This window comes from Triturus cristatus, chromosome 10, assembly GCF_964204655.1.
Source record: "Triturus cristatus chromosome 10, aTriCri1.1, whole genome shotgun sequence".
NCBI lineage: Eukaryota > Metazoa > Chordata > Amphibia > Caudata > Salamandridae > Triturus > Triturus cristatus.
Window position 1 is genome coordinate 93,639,599 of NC_140593.1, and position 22,928 is coordinate 93,662,526.

Sequence of the window (22,928 nt, forward strand, 5' to 3'; positions counted from 1 at the left end):
TCTTCAGTTCTCAACCTAATTATTATCTTTTTCAATCCATTCCTTTTCTCTCTTGTTCACTTCCCTCCACTTCCCCCTCTGCTTCCTTTCCTTCTCTAACCTGATCTCCACCCCTGTCCCTTCCCCTTTCTCCCCTTCCACCCCGCTCATTCCTCCAAGTCCTACCCCACCTCTCCCATTTATTTCCCTTCTCCCTCATTTCCCCTTCCTTCCCCACACCTTTTTCTACCGTCATTCTCCGGCTTCTAGCTCTAACACTTACATTCCTTCCCGTTTCCTCCTATCGTAACCTTTCCCTGACCTCTCCTGTTTCAATTAATATAGAACTCGGAAATCACAGTAGAAGTTCACAAAGTGGGGTGGTAGGCATAGACTGTCTCTTCGTGTTTGACATGTTTGTGAGATTTGGAAGCCGAAGGGCAGACGGTCGTAGGCTCTGAACTCCTGAGTTTATTTCATGTCCACTAGAGACGCCATTTTACAGGTAAAAACTCCCAACTCACAATGTGCCGTATCTTACGGTGACAGATTCGCGGACGTAGCCTATTGTATTAAAGTCCTATTACTGTTTTTATTTCTTGGTTAGAGGAAAGAGGTAGAGAACATTGCCAGAACGTCTTCCCGTTACATTTTCAGAGGGAGAGAGGATTCGCCATTCATTTAAGAGGGAAGTGGGGACTCCATACAATGGTTGATTCCTTTAAACCGTTATAGTTAATAATGTGTAAAAGAATTCACCACCCGGGATGTGTGAAAGTAACTCGTTTCTCCAGCATTGGATCTTTCATAGAGTCACCTGCTTAAATCATTCCCCGCTTGGCACCTGTAGGGCTGCGGAGTCTATTTGGGTCACTCGTGACTTCAGGTGGCGAAACCAAACCTGAAAGAAATCTCGTAACACCTGGCCAGGAGATTAGGATACGGTTAAAGCCAATAGTGGGAACTCATTTAATGAATGCGGCTATTTGTAGAGTGCAACGTGTGCCCTCATGAAGCCATGCCAGCACTATGTGAGCAGAAAGGCACAGGAGCAAAAGCTAAGCACCCCTGAACTGCCAGGTTTTCAGTTCTTGTAGTGGAACACGTGGCCTTTGAACCTTCGGAAAGAACAGATTATGGTGACTTCTAAGGAAGCTGTGAAATCTTGGCTTTATCTATAATAGTGCCCGTCTTGGCTGTGGGAATCGCCAGCATAAAAGTTATCTCCGGAAGTAAGGTAGCGTTGTAATCCCCACTCTCCCCATTTTACAGCAACAAATAAAGGTGCAGTCTAACCCAGCAGTACTTAATACTTTCACTTCTGTGGGACCCCCCCCACTGCAATATTACTGGAATCCAGGGACCCCCACTGATTCATAACCCTGAAGCCTGGGACCCCAGCCTAAGCAATTTCTACAGTTTGAACCTCAAAACAATAACACAAGCGCAGAAGCAAGTATACATCAAACACCTTCACAAACGATGACATTTAATTTAATTCACAAAGAAATATCTAAAAAATAGAATGTTTTATTTTATTGGAAAAGTTGAAGCTTTTCTAAATTAAGTTTTTAATTTTAAAAGACGAACCAATATGTAGATTCTAGTGTTGTCACTTTTTTCTTTTTTGCTTCTAATTTGTCCTTTTTTTAATTTGTGCTCCAATTTAGGCCACTCATTGTCCATATTATTGGGTATGCAGCGGGGCAGCTCCCACAAATGCAGCTAAGCATACCAACTTATTTTTTACCCTCCAATTTCAAATGCCTTCACATTCACAGAAAGTTTTAACATTTTCTATTTTTGCTTCTTTATTTACATATACTTTATTAATCTGCTAATATTTAAATTTCCAATTGGACACGGATCCCCTAAGTACACGTTGCGGTCTCACAGGAGTCCACGCACCACTGGTTAAGCACCTCTGATCTATCTAACCCATAGACTTCCAATTTTATAGAATTTGTGGTATAAATGTTCACCTCACTAAAACTAATTTTAGCTTCAAATGCATTAGCCCGCTAAGTTATGTCATTTTGTACACCGATTGGACATGGAATTTATGAGAACTTGCTTAGCTCCAAGGTCCTGAATTGAGAGGCAGGAATTTTGCGGCCATAGACCAACCTGTCCCACCAACCTGCAACTTTGTTTGTACGGCATTCAGCAAATATGGTTATTTTGTTACATGCCACCAGAGGGCACCAAACTCTTCCACAAGCAAATTTAAAAAGACTTTTTGGTGGAATCGGTTTAGAAGCACAGCTTGATTGGTTTGAAAGTTCAAACAGGGCGTAATTATTTTTTCTTTTTAATTGTCTTTTAAATGGTACGATATTGTAATAAATGTACAGGCGGGACGACTAGAGATAGGCTGCGCAGAACTGAGCAAAGCTTTTTGATTCTCTGCTCCAAACAGAATATTGCGCTATCAGCAAAATGTATTGTTACCATAAAAAAGCTTAACAACGGGCTTCGAGTCTGCCATCACTTACCATAACTTACCAATTGTTGGCTTCCACATCATCCTTGTTTCCCTGCTTCTGATTGGTCAGTGCCTCCTGCTCCTTCCTGCTTCCTTCAGGCATGGCGCATGGACTTAGTACAGCTTCCTGTCTGCGGCCAGTATCTTTCCACTAGCTGCACGCCCCTGCAGGTACTTTAATTTTTTTAAACTTTTGGACATGCACTCTTTTAAAGTGTATGTCTGGAGTTTGTCCCAGCCCCTCCCTTGTTTTGCTGGACTCGCCCCCCCCCCCCCAGCAATCCACTCCTCCCGCCTGCCTGACAGTGTCCCTGTGTTTCTGCTACCCTACTTCCCCCCCCCCCCCCCACATCTCCCTCTTGTTGCTGGCCACTCCCGCTGTTGCTGCTCTTACCCCACACCTCTTTCATATTTCTTTTGTTTTATTTATGTTTGGATATTTTTTATATAGTGCAAACTCGACCAAAAATATTTGAGTTACATTACACAAGGACACATTAATTTGTTATTTCAAAAAAGACAAGGGAACCCACAAGGTAAATAAGGACCTTGGGCTTCAGTATTTTAAGTAAACAGTGGTCCTTATAAAAAAGCTGACTAGAGCTGTGATTAATATAGACTAGAATCAGTGCTATAGTGCTACTGTCCAGCCAGACAGTAAATGTAATAAATGATCAAAGCAAAAAAATGATACACACAACAATAAAGTGGGACACAGTCCTGCGTCCTACACAATTACAAAACATGTACAATTAAACGAAAACATTCAGACAAGACCGGAACAGCTTGTAAGAAAATACAATTAGTTGGAACAACGTTGGAGGCGATAGCCGTGGCACTTGTTTTATCACAACAGATTAATGTGCCAGCTGTTTTAGCAAGTCAACGACGTTTCGATCCATTAACATAATACTAGGATCATCATCAGGACGGTCTAACTCTAATACAAGCCTACATATCAACTAGGCAAAAATTAACCTGTGAATTCACAATACAAAATTCGCTGAATAATACATGGTGAACAGGATTGCGAGTTATGTGAACTTGTTAGTGGTTGAGAACATCCATTTACCTGGCATCTTTGCTATCGTAATGGATCTGCAGACGGCACTTCCTGTTACCCTTTTGACGTCACGTCCTACTGCGTAAAATTAAGCACAGCCGGAGTATTCAAAACATTTACCAAAATGTTTACATGAAGTGAGATAAACTGAATGGAAAAAGTTAACTGATTGGGAAATGTGGGGTTCAGTTGACACTCAAGCCTTTGCCCCTTTAAGATATACTAAAGTTTCTGGATCATGTGCATCCTGCTTCTTAGACATCGGGTAAAGCAAGTCACCCCACGATCAAGGCACAAGCAGGAGCTGCGAGTATACAGGTTCGGATTGTAGACCACTGTATAGCTGCAGTGAGTCCCAGTGATATGACGGATAAAAGGTGGCGTCAAGTTGAGGGTCATGCAGGTTGCACTCGTATATTGTGCTGTAGAATGCAGGGGGCAGCGCCCTTTTCTTGACATGACTTGGTTGCTAATAGTGGATGTGAGAAAGTGGATTATTGGTTGTGGTGGTCGAGAGGCCTCGCCAAGTAATAATGTCACTGTTCTTTATCCGGTCCATTGTTGTTACTTTAATTTCAACCTTAGCTCATCCCTGGATAGCTGTGGCACAAAGCAGTCCGGTGTAATTCAAAGGAAACACGTGTGAAGCATTCGCCAAAACCAAGACCGCTGCTAAGTTGAAGACACAACAAAATAAAAATCCACTACCATTTAAAAAAAAAAAAAGTATATGCTTTTATCTTTAAAAACAAAAACCTGATGTAGTGAAGCGGAGTTATGATTTTTCAAAAGTTTCATAAATCTTATTTCATTCTTAGTGCGATAGTCTGAGCTTCGATGCACGGTGCAGGTCAAAGTCAAAAGTTTTAGGCTGACCGCGACTGAGCACCAGTCTGATACAGGGGCTGGGTCTGTCCCGGTCAAGCTTGTACCTTCGCACCTAAAAGCTTTTATTCTTGCATCTCTCAAAACAGCAAAACTTTTCAGTGGGTGAAATCTGATGTCCGTAGCCCAAGAAGGTGTCGACTGGGTGCGGAGTAGCATTTACGTGTTAGCCTCTGGTTCTTTGTCGTTGAGTTACAGGCTTCTTAGTTGCAGTTCTTTCCAGGGAAAGATTACATTCCAGCGGTAACCCGTGAGCCCAGGACCTTCTAGCCACCTCCTGGGAATTAGGACTCGATTTCCCAGAATACACCAGTAGAGCTCCGCGCAGGTCCAGTTGTAACTAGTCAGCTGTGTCCTTGAAGATGCAGATTTCCTTTGGCTCTTGTGTCTCTGGCACTTAAGAGGAGGCCAGCCAACTAGTCCACTCTCTGGTCCTTGGCACAGGTGGAAGCAAGTTTAGACATTGGGTTCTCTCTCTATGAGCTCAACATTAGTAGTAATCCTCTTTCTGAAGTCCTGTCGTATCAGCAGGTGCAGTCCTTATAGGGTACAGCCTTTCTCTGAGGTCCACACGTTCAGCAGGTGGGGGTCCTCCTGTTCTTCCCAGGTCCAGCAGTGTTCTGAACAGTGTATTTTTAGACCAGTCTCAAGTTTGTAGGTGGGGAGGACTCGCTAACCATTAAGGACAAAGTTCCCATGGGCATCCCTTCCCACTTTTTCATCGCTTCTTGGGGAATTGGCACTAAACAATCCCCCAGTAAATCTCTGCTCAAATCCAAGATGTCAGAATCTTTTTTCCCTGTGTCAGAGCCATGGACACACCTCTGAGGTGTGTCTAATCTAATGAGCAACTCACCCTGGAAAGCCATTTTTGCAATAGGTTTTTAGGTCTCGCGTGCGTTGCAGGGCAGAGCCCTGTCCGCCTCCGTGAGAGATTTTGTAAGAGAGGATTTTCAGAAGAGGGCTTTAAGCCCTGCCCCTCATTCCCATTAGCCAGAGTCACCGTTTATGCTAAACGGTGGCCTGCCATTGGAAATGAGGTGTTTTGGTTGCCTCCCTTTGGCTTGCGATCTGGACTCGGTGGCCTGCTTCACGGCTGTCGTGAAGCACTTGCTTAACTTTATGGGGCCACGTGTTTAAACACATGGCCCCATAAAGATAAGCGATCCCCATTCTCCGCGATCCACTTTCGCTTTTGGGACTGCGCATGTTTACTTGCGTTCCCTCTTCACTTTGCCACATTTACATATCTTTACCATTACCGTGACCTGCCCTTTACACCCCCACACCATATCTTCAAACCATTTCTTCAACATGTAGTTTGTTCTGCCATCAGACATGGGTTGAGAACGTGCGGGGGGGGGGGGGTGAGTGTGTAGTGGTGGAGGGAAGAGTGGCTGATCTCCCAGGTTTCTGCCCTGTTTTAAAAAAAAATATTATCTGATGCTCTTGGGGTAACGAGATGACGGTGCCAGATTATGCGGTCCCACCAACCAGCCACGCTGCTTCTGGCAAGAATCTTCAGACACTGACAGCATCAAACCATGGTCTCTGCAGCCACGAAGGGGTTAAATCAGTGCTAATGCTACAGTAAGCGGATAGCAGAAACCTGCCTTACTCGGTCAGTCCAAATCACCACAGGTTGCAAAACACACAAAAAGTTGGAACAAAAAACGGCCTTTTTTGCTATGGGAAAGGGAGCAGGCAAAATGTAATTTTGCCCAGAGCTCCAACAATCCTTATATTAAGTGTTTGCCACCTTGTGCCTCTGAGCTTTTATGTTCACAATCAGGAAAGTAAACCGAATGAGTTCATTGACTGTAATAGATTTGGGAAAATGCACACAGCGGGCTGCAGATGTTCACCTCTGTCTGGAGGCGTGTTTCAGTGAATGATGCATAATAATCCCTCACTCCGTGACTGACCCCAGAGGGTCACGTGAAATACGACTCATGGGGCGTGGCGGGCTGGGCTTTCTGCTGTCAGCTTTCCATACACCCAGGGCACATTTCATGAGCATGTCGTCACAGGGGCATGCTGCGGGTGTGACCTCGCAGCCAGTGACGTCAGGTTATAATGTCGTCACAGGAGCATGCTGCGGGTGTGACCCCGCAGCCAGTGACGTCAGGTTATAAATGTACTGGCGACAAAAGTCTAGAAAAGGCATATTCTTTTTTAAAATGTAAAGTAAAACGTATTTCCCTCCCTCCAGCTTTATTTCTCATCCTTTCTAATGGCATGAAAATCCACACCTTTTCCCACCAGCAGCCTTTAAAAGGACAATAGAGCTGGGGCAGTGTATGTCACATGCTGGGTGAAGGGCCAGCCTTTCTAAAAGGACAGTAGAGCTGGGGCAGTGTCTGTCACATGCTGGGTGAAAGGCCATTAAAAGGACAGTAGAGCTGGGGCAGCGTCTGACACATGCTGGGTGAAAGGCCTCTAAAAGGACAGTAGAGCTGGGGCAGCGTCTGTCACATGCTGGTGAAAGGCTTCTAAAAGGACAGTAGAGCTGGGGCAGCGTCTGTCACATGCTGGTGAAAGGCCTCTAAAAGGACAGTAGAGCTGGGGCAGCCCGTGGGGGTTTAATCTGTGGGCATGGCTGACATCCTTCAGATTCTTGAAAGATGACAAATAGAACATTAAATTGTGCGCTCTGCTGAATTAAAAAATAAAACACCTTCTGAGATGGAGCGTGGCTCCAGATTATTACCCAGACAAAAGAGTTCCATCCTGAACTTTCCATTTCAAAATTGCGTTCAGGTGAGGATGGCCCATTGGTTCGCTAGCAGGCAGCCAAAACTACAGCTCCCAGAATGCATTTGTTTGTTAAATGAACGCCCTCTACTGGAAACGAAGAGTCCTGGTTATAGGCGTCATCGGGTAAAAACACAAACTCAGTGCCCTGTGCAAGGCGCCTGTGGTGTCCCCGCAGACCCTGCAAATACACAGGCCCCCCTTCTGCGTCCCAGTCAGAGGGCAGGAAAGCAGTCTGTAAGCCTACGACTGCACAGGCGCACACCGCTGTTTGCAGTCATGGCCGAGACACCTGGGCTCCGGTGTGTTATACACCATTTGGTGAGATGTTTTTAAGACATTTTTTGTTTGAAAAGGATGTGGCCTGGGAGCAAAATTACCTACGTTGGAACCTAAATTCTAATGAACTAAAAATGTTTTAACTGGAAAAATCACTTAATTTTCCTTTGCTTAAAAGATATCAAATGTAATAAATTGAAAAATATGAAATGTAATTATGTAGTTCAAAAAGTGTAAATGGCAAGCAACAGCATAGCGGCTGTGCTGGTAGGACAACTTTAAACAAGGAGTGGCAAAGCCAAGAGGTCTGACCTTGGCAAGTATACAGTATTATGTTTTTAAATTTTTATTTTTGCAAACATATGCAGTATACAATAAATAATAAAAACAATGGAAAAGTCAAAAGGAGTCCCGTAGCAGCCTAAACACACCAGCCTAGCACCGAAGTGCGCTGGTTTCCATGTCTGTGGACGTTATGAGCTACAGTGCATTAAATATATTTTCTCAACCGAAGACAAACCTCTCTGAGATGTTCAATAATCATGGCCACGTTCTTCCCTGTTTGGGACTCGTCACGGTATACAGGTGACCTACTTTGTCTCATCACGCTCTTAAGCTCTCGCGTGACTGGCTAGAAGAAGCATTTGCAAGGCAATAGGTCTCGCATTTACGCGAGTTTAAGCTATTTGCATTGTAAATGACAATGCCTTTTATTTATGTTTTAAAAACAAAAATAAAAGGCATTGTTATTTGCAATGTCAATAGCTCAAACTCACGTAAATGCGAGACCTATTGCATTGCAAATGCTTGTTCTCTTTCTGGGCGAGATGCCAATTTGTCTACCTGTAAGGAGAAGGGAAGCTAAAGTGTGACTCACATTTGCCTGTGGCATGCAGGTGCCACGTTGAAGCTGGGCTATATGTGCATACATCCCTCTGGTCATCCTGTCAGGAAGAGGTCCCACCTCCTCCCACCAGCATGGCTTTCCTTTCCTGAGAGTCATTCTCACCTCCTGGCAGGAGGGCATCAGACTGTCTTGGGTGACAGAAGCTGGGTTTCATCAGAAATGGCTACTGGAAACTTTAGGCAAGAAGGTGGTAACTTTCTAAAGTCACCCATACACTAAAACTTACATTTCATCAGACTTTGGCAATATTTCGAAATTGATCTAAATATTAATTTGTTACCTTAAAGTACTATTTTGTAGTCCCCAAATGGAAGCTAACCCTTCGCAGTAGCCACATTTTAACTCCATGTTAATCTACGAGAATGCCAGCCTCGCTTTAGTGAAAACGTCACTCATGACCTTTCATTGCCAGGACATGTAAAACACAAAGCCAACATGTCCAGCTTTTTTAATAATTTGCACTGTTTTATGGGCCTGCAGGGCCTACCTTAGGGGTGACTTTTAAAAATTAAAAGGAAGTATTAGGATTGGCAAAAGGGTTATTTGGCCAAGTCAAACTGGCAGTTTAAGAGCTGCCCAGCTATGCTGCAGCGGAAGGCCTAGAGTCATGTTTTCACTTTTGTCACTTTAGTGGTGGCACAATAAGTGCTGCAGTCCACTAGTGACATATAACTTACCGGCTCTGGTTACACAGAAGTACATGTTCTAAGCACTCCTAAGGATGTTAAATGTGCCAATCGGGGATTAGCCAGTTGCACATGCACTTTGAGGGGGTCCGAGCACGTGCAGTGCCCAGTGCACTCTGAGTCGAAACACCAGCAGCATCGGTCCAAAGCCTGGGGGGTATTCATACAATAAGAGGCCTTTCCTTACAGTTGACTGTCCAGCTGTTGTACTTTGAACATGTCAGCTACACTAGAGAGTCCATGCTTTGTGAAATGTGTCTGTGATTGACGCACATCTTTGAGAGATGTTGATCTTTTGTTGAAAGACCAGTTTGAAGTGACGCCGACATAATAAAGGTGATCTCAGGCCACTGCAGTATGGCGATCTAATAACCTAGTAGCAGGCTATATATAGAAAGAATGTACAGCATGCACACGCACGCCAGGTGGAGGCTTGCTTTCTCTCCAGAGGCAACCGCCCTAACTTTAGATCACTTTGTGCCATGTTTCTTGGATCCAGTACAGTTGAAAAGTTAATATTTGCACACTTAAATTTCTGATGAAATTTTGGGCTATACTACTTTGCATATAGACTTATTAAGCGCACTGTGATAAAAATGGTATCCTGGCGGATTATTTAGGGAAATCAACTGATACAGATCTGAAGATGCAATAGGCTGTTAATGAGGAAAGAGCCAGGTTTTCAAAGATCTTCAGAATTTTAACAGGTCAGAGTGAGATGTTAATGGAGCTGGTAGTTTATTCCAGATCTGAGCTGATTTCGCAGTGAAAGCACGCCCTCCTTTGTCGGACTCTTTTTGAATCCGAGTTCTTGGACATAGTTGCATGTGGCCGATCGGAGAATCTGCCAGGAGTGTATTTTAGTCGTTTGGCTCTTAAGGGTTTTGGTCCTTTGTTGTGTAGTGCCTTATGCACAATACAGAGAGATGTAAATATAATTGATGGGCAGCCAGTGGCGGTCTTTCAGAGCGTTTGTGGCAGAAGAGCATTGAGGCCTGTTTAATGTCAGCTTTGCTGTAATTATCTGGATGCCTTCAAGCTTCTTTAATATATAGCTGGGGGCTCCTAATAGAAGGACATTGCAGTGGTCCAGGCTGCTTAGTAATACCCCCCTAGAGATCAGTGATCTGGCTGAGAGATCGAGCAGAGAGTAATAGCTTCCTGACAGCCCGGATCAGTGCAAAGCAAGTCCCGGCGAGTCCGTTCACTTGCTTTTCCATAGAAAGACTTTTATCTATAACAACACCTACATTTCGTACCACAGTTGAGGTGCCCAACGGTGTTTCCGTGCAAAGTGGCCAAAAAATAGAGGATAGGGATACCGGAATTTTATTAGACTTGCAGCAAAGGAGCTCAGTTTTGCTTCCATTCATCGTGAGTTTGCATTCATCCAGTTAGAGATGTCCAGGATACATGCCTGAAAGTTGCATTGAGTGTCATCCTGATCTCTATTTAATGCCAAAATCAGCTGACCGTCGGCCACATAATTAATCTGCTTCATCTTGTGGAACTTAATCAGAGAAATAAGGGGTTTAATATAAATGTTGAATAAAATAGGGCTGAGGGAAGAGCCCTGGGGGACGCCATTTGATGACGTTCAACATTTGACCACCAAGGCCTACCGAAGTAAGTCTGGACGGAAGAGTGTGGTGGTTAACTGTGTCAAACGTGGTGGACAAATCAAGGAGGACCAGTACCACAGATTGTCCGTTGTCCGTCTCATTTCATCAGTAACGCAAATCAGAGCGGTCTCAGTTCCATGACCAGGACGAAAACCACATGGCTCTTCCTCTAGCCATGCATAGTCCTCGAAGTATAGTGACAGTGTTGTGCTTGCATAGCGCGCTAAAAATGTTATTGGAAAGGGAAGAAAGGAAAGGAGTCTAAAATTAGCTAGATCCGATGGGTCAGCCAGAGCTTTTTTCACTATAGCTCTTTTCCAACAGTCGAGCACAGTCTCGGTTTTAAGGGAATGATTACAAAGTTGTAAGAGATGGCCTGCCAGGTCATCTTCCCATTTTATCCATTGCTTTGATGTTAGGGGTGCAGGGGAGACCCTGATTTCATGGACCTATACAAAGTTTTAAAAGCCGCAACACAGATAGGGTCCAACCTAGTAAGATCTGAAAGGCGTGGCGAGCCAAACGGAGCGGGACTATTAGTGTTTTGATCGAGTTTTCAAAGTATTCCAACGAGTCATCAGATAGTTTCTGCGGAGGTGTAATTTCTTGCTTTAAAACTGGAGGGATCGATGAAATCCTTGAGTATTTCCAATGGTTTTTTTTCCCCTTTTATTACGCGCTGCAGTGATCAGCTCGCAGTAATAGGCAGTTTTGACTTTTCTTAACTTATTTATATAGTCGTTTAATGCAGCTTTTAGATAAATCTTATCTTCCTTAAGATAAAGGCGCCTCCATTTCCTCTCCAATTGTCTGCACCTTAGTTTGGCTTCTTTTAAAGTGAGACCGTACCATGGGGCAGATGCTTTTTGGGGGGGTTTTGAGGTACTTGGGTATAATTTCATATACAGTTTTTAAGATTGGTCTTTCAAACTTTTGATAATTCACTTCTATAGAGTCTACAGTGGAGAAGTGTGCCTCGTTTAAAAAGGATTTAGACTTCATATTAGAGAGTTTGTGCCATGCTCTACTTTCTAGAGTGTGTGACTGTCTTCCCTGGATTCGTTCCTCCCCACATGCAGGTAAAAGATAATCGGAGAGTGATCGATCCAGCATAGAGGGATGGTTTCCCCTACAGAAATGATACCGTCTGGGGGGAAAAATGAGGTCGGGTGTGGCCAGCTATGTGTGTAGGGCCATGGACCTGTTGTTGAAGGCCGATAGTTTCACGGGTATTCATCAGCTCCTTATAAGCCGTGGAAAGGCCTCCTTCTGCCCAAAAGTTAAGGTCGCCCGGCAGAAAGAGATTGTTGTGCCTCTTGTTAGTAACAATGTCTAAGAGCGAGGAAAGAGAGGAGTTTGCGGAATTGGGTGGCCCATAGCAGAGAACCCCCGTAGCCATATTTTCCTTATGATCATTTAGCTGGGATCCTAGGTACTTCTATCCCCTCTGCCTCATCTAGAGAAAAGGTGGTAAAGTCCCAACTACCTTTGTGGAGAATGCCAAAGCGCCCCCCCCTTCTGACCAACTCGGGGCTTGTGGAACCCTTTGAAACCATACTGACATGCCCTGTCAAGATCCGAGACAGTCTCTCCTGTAGTCCATGTTTCTGTAATAAATATTACGTCAAACCCCCCTGTGTCAAGCAGTAAATTAATTTCTTCTGCTTGTTTTGGGAGGGATCTAGCATTCATCAGACCGCATTTTAACCTGTCCATCGGTGACGTCTTAACATTATAGCTCTCAGTAGAGTCAGTCCTTGTGAGAGCGGCGGGTCACTTACCAATGTTCATAAGTTCCTCACACGTATAGCGAGATATTTCCCCCTGAGCACGCAAACTGCGTTCGCGAACAGGAAAAAAGCATCGCAAACAAGCAATTCCGTGTGTTCGTGGAGAATTTTTACCGTTTTGCGGAGCTTTGTGTAGTGCGACTACGCAAATACCGCCCACCCCTGCCTGTGGTACGCTGCAGCTCGCTGCTTTATAGCGTCTAAGTGACGCTGTAAACGTAAGGTGACGGACCCGCAAAGCTATGGGTGCCACCGAGGACCAAAAGGAGCAAGTTGTATCTAAAAATGCCCCTCGAGCAAGCTTAAGTTAAAATTAAGTTTCTAAATCACAATAAAATGCCCCCACAATTGCACAATAACCTATAGGTTATCATTAGAAATATATTCCTTTTTATTAACACAAAATACATGTTTTTAGCTGAGTGGAAGCTGATGCAATGAAGCCGGTTCCTCCCGCCTCCTTGTTCACATTGTCCTTTTGTCTCCAGGTCACGTTCCGGACGCGGATCTACCACTGTAACATCAACAGCCAGGGGGTCATCTGCCTGGACATCTTGAAGGACAACTGGAGCCCGGCCCTGACCATCTCCAAGGTGCTGCTGTCCATCTGCTCGCTGCTCACAGACTGCAACCCAGGTGAGACTCAATCCTGTGCCTGGCCAATGTGTCTCAACATCCCCCCAGTGTGGTCTGGTGAATGGTTGAGCGTTTGCGTGACTATCTGACTGTCGAACAACGAAATCTGAGACTAAATCCCGGCTCCCCTACTCAAACAAGCTGTGCGACCATGAGCGCATTGTTTTTCGCTCTGCTCTGAGCATTCTTTAAACTCCAAAAATGGTGGTGCCCAGAGATAGGTTTGACGCCAGGTATGAAGCCGATGAACTGGGTGATTGGTCAGCCTTTCGGAAGGGGTTCTTTTGCGGCATCCACCTTTATCAGCCCCACATTGTGTGTGGAAAGTGATGGGGAATGGCTCGTGTTGGGTGGGGCGCACTGTCTGCTTACTGTTGGAACAGGGCGTTGTTCTGCATGTTCACTCTCATCGGGGCAGCCCCTATTTAAGGGATGCACACTTACCGAAGAAAGGTAAACAAAGAGGCATTTTTATTGTACTCTTACAGAGTACAGGAATTTAGAAGGAAAATTGCAGAACTGTTAAAGAGGGACTCGTACATTATAGGAAAAAATGCTTGATCTCGACGGCCCCATCAGTGCTTCACAAAAGTGAATCTGTATTTAATTCCGCCTTGTCTCATCTCTAGGGGTGTCCAATATTCGTCCAAGTATGCAATGTTACGCATAATTATGCAGAATGCATCTCTAACTCAGAAAATTACCTGAACGGTGGATTTGCCTAAAAATTCAACTGAAAGGTGTAATTGAGAGTTGGTTTCCGTTTGCTCGCATTCCAAACACTGCCGCTCGAGTTCGCAATTGTAGTTTTGCACTCAAAAATTACTTGAATGGTCAGCGGGAGTAAAATAAATCACCTGAAATGCACCTGGCATTAACCAGCCATAATGGCCTCGTGTTGACAAAGTAATACCGTCATTCTGGGCTTTAAGGATCCGCCAAGGAAATATTGTAAGAGTTAGTTCAGCTGGTGTTGGGGGACTGAATGAAGGGTGCAGTGGACGGGTTTGTTTCAGAAACAGCAGATTATCCATTACAAATCAAATTCGCTCTCTCATTGGCACTAACTATAGTTTAAAAAAAAAAGTATGTTAACTGGATTAGTTGAACAGCCGGTGCTTCAGAACTAATATTTTACCTTGACGGAGCACGAATCTGTAGTGGATTGATTCTCCTTCTTCTAGCGCCATCTGCTGGTCAGTGCAGCGGATGCAGGCGGTGATTCTCCACACAACTGAGCACAGGCCCATCCAAGCCAGTCTGCCAGTATTGCCGTGGTCCATCCGGCTGGTGGCCTGAGCTGGAGGAATGTGTAAACGTGGTTTTATCCAGCACTATAACTGAGAGCAGAGCGAGGGGAACTGAACATGAAACCTAACAAAAATCGACAAACGGCAGTGGTGGTTTTAATGGTAGCACATCATTCTTTATGTAAGTTGGAAACTGATATGTTAGTATTGGTGCCCCTCAAGGGAAAGACAAAACACCCCACTACCTCGGGTGTCTACTTACTGTGGTTTAGCTAAACCCAGAGTACATACAACATATAGAGATAACCTCGGCACTCTGACCTGTTCAGTGATTTATTCATAAAAAGTTATTTTATCCTATATTATTCAATTCAGACAAACAGCAGTAAGCAGGTTGTAGTTCTATTTAATATATATGAGGTACATAGACTCAGCAATATTCTTAGAACATTTCATTCAATTTGGTTCAAAGCACATAGGTTGCAATGAACACAGTATTACGAAGATGGAAGGTGTAATACAGTAAACTTCCCGTAGAGCGATGGATCGGCAGCCGACACGTGTTTCGTTACATAATAACTTAGATGCATTTTCCAGGACGGCTTTTTCAGAGTACGAAGAACTTTAGAACGAAAGTGGGCATATCATAGCCTTTTGTGACTCGAAATTCTATGGGTTACTTTATCATAGTCCAGGAAGGGTAAAATTAGGAACCGTTCAACCCACTAGCAAGCTTGTATGCATCGAATTGAAGAAATCGTATAAAGATCTTACCCTTTAGCCACCTCTTCTGGAGGAAACATTGGATTATTTTTTATGGAAACAAGCCGTCCTGGTTGCAAGGGCTACTATACCCTTACACTGGACCAACAAATTGTCGAGCATCTGAATTTGTATGGTGCAGTTTTCATTACGGATGACATATACGCAGTGACTCAATAGGACGTGGTCAACATTACAGGAAAACCCAGGGTGTCCTTGACATTCGAATAAACTTACTGGATTGCTCCTAAAGCCTTGAAAAAGTTACTATGTAACGCAACACGTGTCGGCTGCCGATCCATCGCTCTACAGGAAGTTTACTGTATTACACCTTCCATCTTTGTAATACTGTGTCATTGCAACCTGTTTTTTTTAACCAAATTGAATGAAATGTTCTAAGAATATTGCTGAGTTTATGTACCTCATATACATTAAATAGAACTACAAACTGCTTACTGCTTTTTGCCTGAATTGAATAATACAGGATAAAATAACTTTTTATGAATAAATCACTGAACAGGTCAGAGTGCCGAGGTTATCCCCATATGTTGTATGAACATAAAACCTAGACCGACGCAGACTACACACTGTGCCTGCAGCAGTGGCTGCAAAATGTCATTTTCTGCAGCAAAGTGCTTATTGCGCACACAGATCCTGCAGTCGCCAGGGGCGTTGCAATCAATAGTGCAGCATGTGCAGTGGAACCGGGGCCCTGTGTGGTCCCACTTTACGCCCCAGTTAGTGGCTCTAACAAGCCAGGTGATGGGTGGGCCCAGTTGCACCAGGATCCGTGGGCTCCTTGTCAGGCCAGCAGCAGTTCTCGCTTTCACACTGCATGCCGCTGGAGGGGTGCCACAGGCCTTGCTCCAGCAGGGCAGAGAAGAGGGCCTTCCTTTAATGTCCTACATCCCTGGCGACGCAGCAGACTGTCGCGCTCTGTGGCACACTTGTTTTTTCACAGCTGTAAGTAACACATACAGGTCAGATGGTCAAAGTGTCCAACTTTGAATCCCTTCGAAGGGGCACAGTGTCCACCTGGATGGTCCCCCACACATTTCACCTCACTTGATTCCTTCCCCTTCTTTATTAAAGGCCATTTCACAGCAGCTGGCATCAAGAACTCGGACTGTACCATTCCTAATCTGATCTGCCGCAAAAAGAATTCGATGAAGAGCAACTCCACCCCATGTGATGACGTAGTTGCCCACATGTGACAGCCAACTTTTCGATGAGGCCTCTACATGTCTACCTTTGCCCAGGCAGCTGGTTTATACGAGGCTGCCCTCTGCTGACATATCTTCAAATATTGCCCTTTCTCGCTTTCATGTTCCTGGTTTAGGAAATGACTGTCAGGTCCTGTGGCCAGGCACAAATCCGCCGGCTACCCTTCTGAGACCTCGGGTGGTGTTTGTATGGCCAGCTCGGCCCTGACCATAAACTCGGGCCTATCTCCCACAACAAACTGCGGAGTCGGAGGAGTAGTGCTTGCCGGCGTAACTCCCGCAATCCTTATTTAAACATTTACTTTCATTTTTTGTACTTTAAAGTACCAGAGGAAATTCAAAAGTAATGTGCATGAACTCGGGTTTGTGCTAACAAGCAAAGGGGTCTTGCTTGGTATGTGATGTGCACAGATTACTGCCATGTCTGTTTAAATTCACTTAGAGCCTGTACCTGCCCACCCCAAAAAACATGGTACAGGCTGAATGTAGATGTTTAGAAGGTTTTATAATGAGCAACCTGACACCATTCATTAAACTCCTTCTTTACAACCCGGGGCTGTACTGCCCACGCCCCTGCACATGACCTTTTTATGTGCTTTCATTGGTTTGGCTTTACTTTTTGCAGCGTAACACTGTTACGATTCACATGTTATGTTTAACTCTGCCACATAGTTATTACCGATTTCCATATAATTTAGTTAATTGTGCTTCTTATTTCTTTCTAGAGACTAAGGGGTTGATTTAAATCTTAGCGGTATGTATGCTCTTTCACAATGGCGACAGAGTATACATACCAACTAGATTAAGATTTTGATGCATGCGGACCTTAAATTTAACTATGGCTGCGACTACTCTATTACCGCTGTAGCCAAACTTCTCCGAAGGCCTGACAGAGTAATGGATGGCCATTGGAGAAATCAGGATGGGCAGACATATAGCCATTATTTTATTGTCTGTCACTGCCAAGCAAACCGTGGTGGAAAGGGACAGTAAATTAGTAATAAAAATGGCCCCCTCACCCTTGGAGACGGCTCACAGGACGAGAGTGGCATTTATTTTCAAAACGAAAATCCCGTTTCTGGATTTTTCTTTATGAAAATACAAAAAAGAAAAGTGTTTGGTGCAGGGCTGTGTCATGCTGAAACAGCCCTGCAGCAAACCGCGAAATGCATTGGCAGGAGCAGCCAATGACGGGGGTTCCTCTGGTACCTTATAAATGACTGCCTGTTTGGCGGCCATTTATAAATGGGGTGGGCGTGTCCCTCCACCAGGGGAAACTAGTCATTTATTCCGTCCCCCCTGCCGGAACGACAGGCCGTCCGCCCATATATAAATTGCCCCCCAAGTCACCTACTTGTCATTCTTGCTCTCACTCAATGCAAGAATAGATTTAAGGTATTAGTTCATGAGACTGGACATTAAACGCACTGGACATTGTCTTGTAATATTTTATGTAGATCGATAAGATAAAATGGTTTCTGCCAGATAGTAGCATGCACTGGGCCATAACACCACTTTACCAACAAATCAATGTAAACCAGAAATGCCCCCTCTGTAGACCCCACCCCACAAGAGTGAAGTTACCAATAGCTGCACTACATGATTCTGTGCCCATGTTTGTTAGGCCCTCCTGCTCTGACTCTGAAAGCGGCTGCGAAACAGATGGGCTAACAATACCCCTATCCAGATACCCCTAGGGTGACAGAGTGCGCTTTACAAATGCTGATTGATTAATTGACTGTGTGGCATTACACCATGCCGTTTCACACACAACATGCCAGTCAAGACTGAATCCATGCTGCAAAGTAAGTCACTTGCCCGTAGCAATAGTTTTGCACTAGTATCCACTAAAAATTACGTTTTATCTGGTCTCCTAAATAGACTGGAAAAAATCAGTAGATGACATTAGCACATCCGATTCTGGCCACAGCTGTGCTCTTTTCAGCCAGTCGTTTTTTAAAAACCATTTAAAGCTATTCGGAGTCCAACCACCAGATGGCAGCAGTTTGCAAAGCATGGAATTTAGTAAAAGAGGCCCAGCAGTTAAACCAGTGTTATTGGCAAGCAACTTACTTAAAGCACTCAACTTCACATACTAAACAGTGCGTGTAAAGTAACATCAAGTTATGTAAATTTGGTCCACATCATGCCTCTGCCACATCTCAGGGTGTGGCATTATGCTGCTGCCACGTACCCTAGCAAAGTCTCTCTCATACAGCTCCTGTCTGCTGAGTCTGATGGCTTACTGAACTAATGTGTCTACTGTAGGGGAATGTGTTTGACCTCATGGTCATAGGTTCAAATCCCGGCGGGTCCACTCAGCTTTTCATCCTTCTGAGGTCGATAAAATGAGTACCATTGAGTTGGGTACCAATAAACATCTGGTATTTAGTACCAAGAGGCCCTTTTGTATGAACATGTGCTTTACAGATACACAAAGTATGTTATGAAATTGATGTTTTTCCCACTGTTTTCTCCCATTACAGCGGACCCGCTGGTTGGAAGCATCGCCACACAGTACACGACCAACAGAGCGGAGCATGACCGGATGGCCAGGCAGTGGACCAAGAGATACGCCACATAGACAGGGCCTTCTTCCAGATGAGGTGGTCTGTGTCTGTGATAGAAAGAGCTGCTTATAAATTGGATTGGGCGGGGGATAAAATGAGGCGTGAGGGAGGGGGGAGGGAAAAGGGTATTTCTATAACAGATTTTATTCAGTCTTTTTATTTCTCAAGATTTTGTTGTTGTAACTTAAGGTATCTTACTATGGAAGAGAGTTGAAACCCGTCATAGCTTTTGTTTTAAAGCCATTTGTTCTGAAACTTTTCACGGGTACAAAACATGTAAAGTTCGTAGGGGCGCGGAGAGCTTATTATTTTTCGCTTTTGATTAGTTTACCTGGAATGTGTGAAAACAGACTTGGCATAGGTTCTTTTTGTACAGTGACATTTGATTTTGGCAGTCGTATAAATCTTTCCGAGGAATAAAAGTACTGGGTTTTGTAAAAAAAAATTGATAAAAATGAATAAAAAAGAAATCTTTTTTTTGTTTGTTCCTTGGAAAGGGAGTATTGCTATTTAACAGATGTATTTTAGAGGCTGCCCTCCCACGTGACCCGACAGGAGTAGTTGTATGTAGAATAAGATAGGTAATGTTTCCTTTATTATATTTGCCAATCAACTTTATTATAAAAAAAAGATTACATTTTTTATCAGAGATGCGTGGGGAGCATGTAGTAAAATACCTTGAGCTGTATAACTGTAAAGTTGTGGATAGGAGTCTCAAATTGGTTATATGTTGTAGGTACTTAAGCCTGCATTTGTTACTGTGCTAATAAAAAATATTTAAAAATCACCCAAAAGTTTGTAAAATTGATTTTTTTTATTCTTGAAATGTTTTTCCATTTTCTTTTCTCCAGGATGTTATTCGGATTTAAAATAAAATTCATTCAAGAAACCAAGCTTGCTGTTCTTATTAATACGGTTTCAGTAGTAGCTTATTGGCTCTAGACTATCACTTTTGGGTTTCGCAGGCACAGTGATTGTGAAAATTCTTGTATTTAAAAAGAATCCTAAAATCTTTTGTTTACATATTGCAGTGCAGTTGATCTGCTGTGCAACATAGCTTAAAGTAAAAAAACAAAACGCTATCACCCAATCAATGCTTGCCGTGTCATAGCACTTTGAGGAAAAAAAAATTCTTTAAGCCGTGTTGCACAGCAGCTCAACTGTAGTGTAACATGTAAAAAAAAACATTGGCAAAGCCAATAGGTCTTGCATAGGCAAAAACGTTCAGCTTTGCCAATGCTTGTTTAATCTAGTATCATTCTATATGTGTTCGAGGCATGTGGGCTGCTGAATTCATATCTGTGCATAGATCGCCGCCTAGTGTTGGGTCCGGATGTTTGCACGTTGTTGTCCTGGAAGAGTCTTCGAAGTATCACGAGATAGGTGACTCCTCCCCTGGACCACAGTGCGCATGGGCATCCTCTCCATCCCTAGATTGGTTTTTTCCGCCATTGGGTTCGGATGTGCCTATCTTAGCCCAAGTTAGGAAAATTAGGTTTAAGGCCAAAAGGCCTTTAGGTTTCGTCGGTACTGTTCCCGTTCGGTATCGACTACTCTCTTTACTATTTTGGAACTTTCTTCCAGCTTTTCGGATCCGTTTGGTCCAAACATTGAACTTACATCAACGATGGAATCATGGACTCCATTCAAATGGTGTCCTTTATGCCACACATCGACGTCCACCCGGTCTGCAACAAATGTCTCTCACCGGATCACAATGAGTCGAAATGTATGGCCTGTGCTCGATTCCGATCGAAGAAGACTCTCCGGAATCGACGGGCGGCGAGATTAGAAGCGCAGCAATCGGTGCCTGCCCCGGCCAACATCTTCAGCACCGAAGACGAGGACGCCGAAAGCGTGGAAGAAGTAAAATCCAGCCCCGCTTCCGAACACGATTCCCGATCGGAAGACGACGACGAGGTGCTTTTTCACAGAGAAGAAGTCGTCGACGAGGTAGGAGACTACGATGAGGCCTTTGGGGCCGAAGAAAATAGCTCTAGCGAGGAGCCAGGCCCACCCGTCGATACGGAGGCCGACAAAGTGCGTCATCATAAGGCTCAGGTCGAGAGATCGCCTCCGGGCCTTACCCCAGATCAATCCCAAAGTTCTTCGGCCTCTAACATCCCCCGCAAGCCATTATTACCGAAGACGACTGGGTTCCCTTCAACGAAACCGAAACCAATCGTCGCACCAGTTCCACCGAAACCAAAAGCGAAACTGGCTGCAATCGGCTCGAAGCCCTCCACTCCTTCGACGCCAGCAAAGGCCGTCGGCCCCGAACGCAGTAAAAGGGATTTCGGCGCCGAGCTCACTGCAGCGGATATCGGTACCGAGCCGAAGAAAAAGGCCCTCGGTACCCACAAAGCGCCTCGGCCTCTGGCACCGAAGCCGTCGGCCCCGACCACCATAGTCAAAATGGCCGCACCATCTGCGTCGACGTCGAAGACAACGGCACATGCCAAGTCGTCGATTCCAACAACCCTCGATGCCTCTCTTCGGATCGATGACCCCGTGGCTCCAAAGCAGTCGACGCCTACCTCCACGGTGCCGACCGGTTCCAAGGAGCCTTCTGCGTTCTCCGTGCAACAAGTCGCGGCATCGTTGCAACGCATCAGGGAACGGGCAGCCCTCCAATACACATCGGGCCCCGACACGCACAAGGCTCCGAATGCACCCTCGGCGCCAACCAACATCACTTTTGGCTTGCCGCCGTCCACAGCGCCGAAGATGTTCGAGATCCGAACACGTGTCCGCCAGACACAGTCCCCGTCTACTGGACACACAGACTCTGAGCCTTCACAGCCACAATTCATCGACGCCAACACTGGTAAACTGATGCTCCGCAAGCGGAAAATCACGCCAGAGAGGGGATTGGACTCCTACAGAATACCTCTCAAGCACAAATTGCCAGCGGGTTTGGAACCAGTTCTTCATGAACGCTTACAACCCTCCTATCACGATCCCCAGTCCTTTTCTCCTACGCCTTCAGAGACAGACGCAGTAGAGGACTATATGGGAGATGATACCACCTACCCTAGGGAGGCTGATCCTGATAAGCATCTGCAAGACCCGGATCAGGCATGGGATGACCCTACAGACCAGGGTACCGCGCCAGATACCCATGACACGCAGCTTTACAGCGCAAAGACATCTCCCACAGAGGACACTGCTGCCTTCAATGCCCTCATAGAACGGGCTGCTGCCAATCATGGAGTAGAACTCCACTCTGACACTGTCGAGGAAGACTTCCTGGTGGACACTTTCGCCTCTTCTGAAAGAACTGTCAAGAACTCTGCCCATGTTAAAAGGGGTTCTCAAACCTGCAAAAGACATCTTTAAGGAAACAACCAGGGCGCGGGTGCTAAACCCCAGGATTGGAAAAAAATTACAAGCCTGCACCCGGAGACCCTATGTACATTAGGGGTCAGTTACCTTTAGACTCCATGGCAGGGGCGGCTGGTGCTAAGGGGCGAGATGGGCGTCGCCCTGCCAGTTGGGAGGATTAAAAAATGCAATTTGAAACACCAAGCAGCCAACAATAAATTGAGCTGGCTGCTCGGTGAATAAACATGTTTAAATCTGGGTATTTTCTTTGAGGGGGCGGGGGAGGGTGGCCCTTGGCTCTGCTGTGCATGCTTTTCTGGCTGGGCGAAGATTTCTTCGACCTTCAGCCAGAAAGCATGCCAGTGACTACACACAGGTGGGCGCGCTCTATTTTGCACTGCCAGAATAGGGTTTGATTTTGGGCGTTATTCACACGGCCCAGGGAGGAGTCAGAAACCCTCCATTCATTTCAATGGCTGGGGGCGGGGCAGTCCGGTTAAAACAGTGTAGGCTGGGGGAGTGCCAGTCACTTCTGTCTCTTCCTTCCCGTTGCTTATTTTTTAAATGATTGGTGGGCTGCGGGCTGGGGGAGGAGTCAAAATCCAGCACTTTCCAGTTCCGGCTTCCACCTTTGCCATGCTGTCTGCAGACACGAGGAGCCCGGGCCCCGGGTGCGAGAACGTTCCATAGGTGAGTTGGTTTACAAATGAAAA

The 22,928-nt window shown here is 45.1% G+C and overlaps 1 protein-coding gene across 3 annotated transcripts in view; it reads left to right on the forward strand.

Annotated features, from left to right (window-relative positions):
• UBE2E1 (ubiquitin conjugating enzyme E2 E1) overlaps nt 1–19,685 on the forward strand; it is a 461,740-nt gene extending 442,055 nt beyond the window's left edge. For all 3 annotated transcript variants that reach the window (XM_085630505.1, XM_085630504.1, XM_085630507.1), the window contains 2 exons: nt 12,939–13,086; nt 18,808–19,685. In XM_085630505.1, the coding sequence (XP_085486631.1) occupies nt 12,939–13,086; nt 18,808–18,905 (246 nt within the window). In that variant the 3' untranslated portion in view covers nt 18,906–19,685. The remainder of the gene's footprint in view (nt 1–12,938; nt 13,087–18,807) is intronic.
• Nucleotides 19,686–22,928: the final 3,243 nt, after the last annotated feature.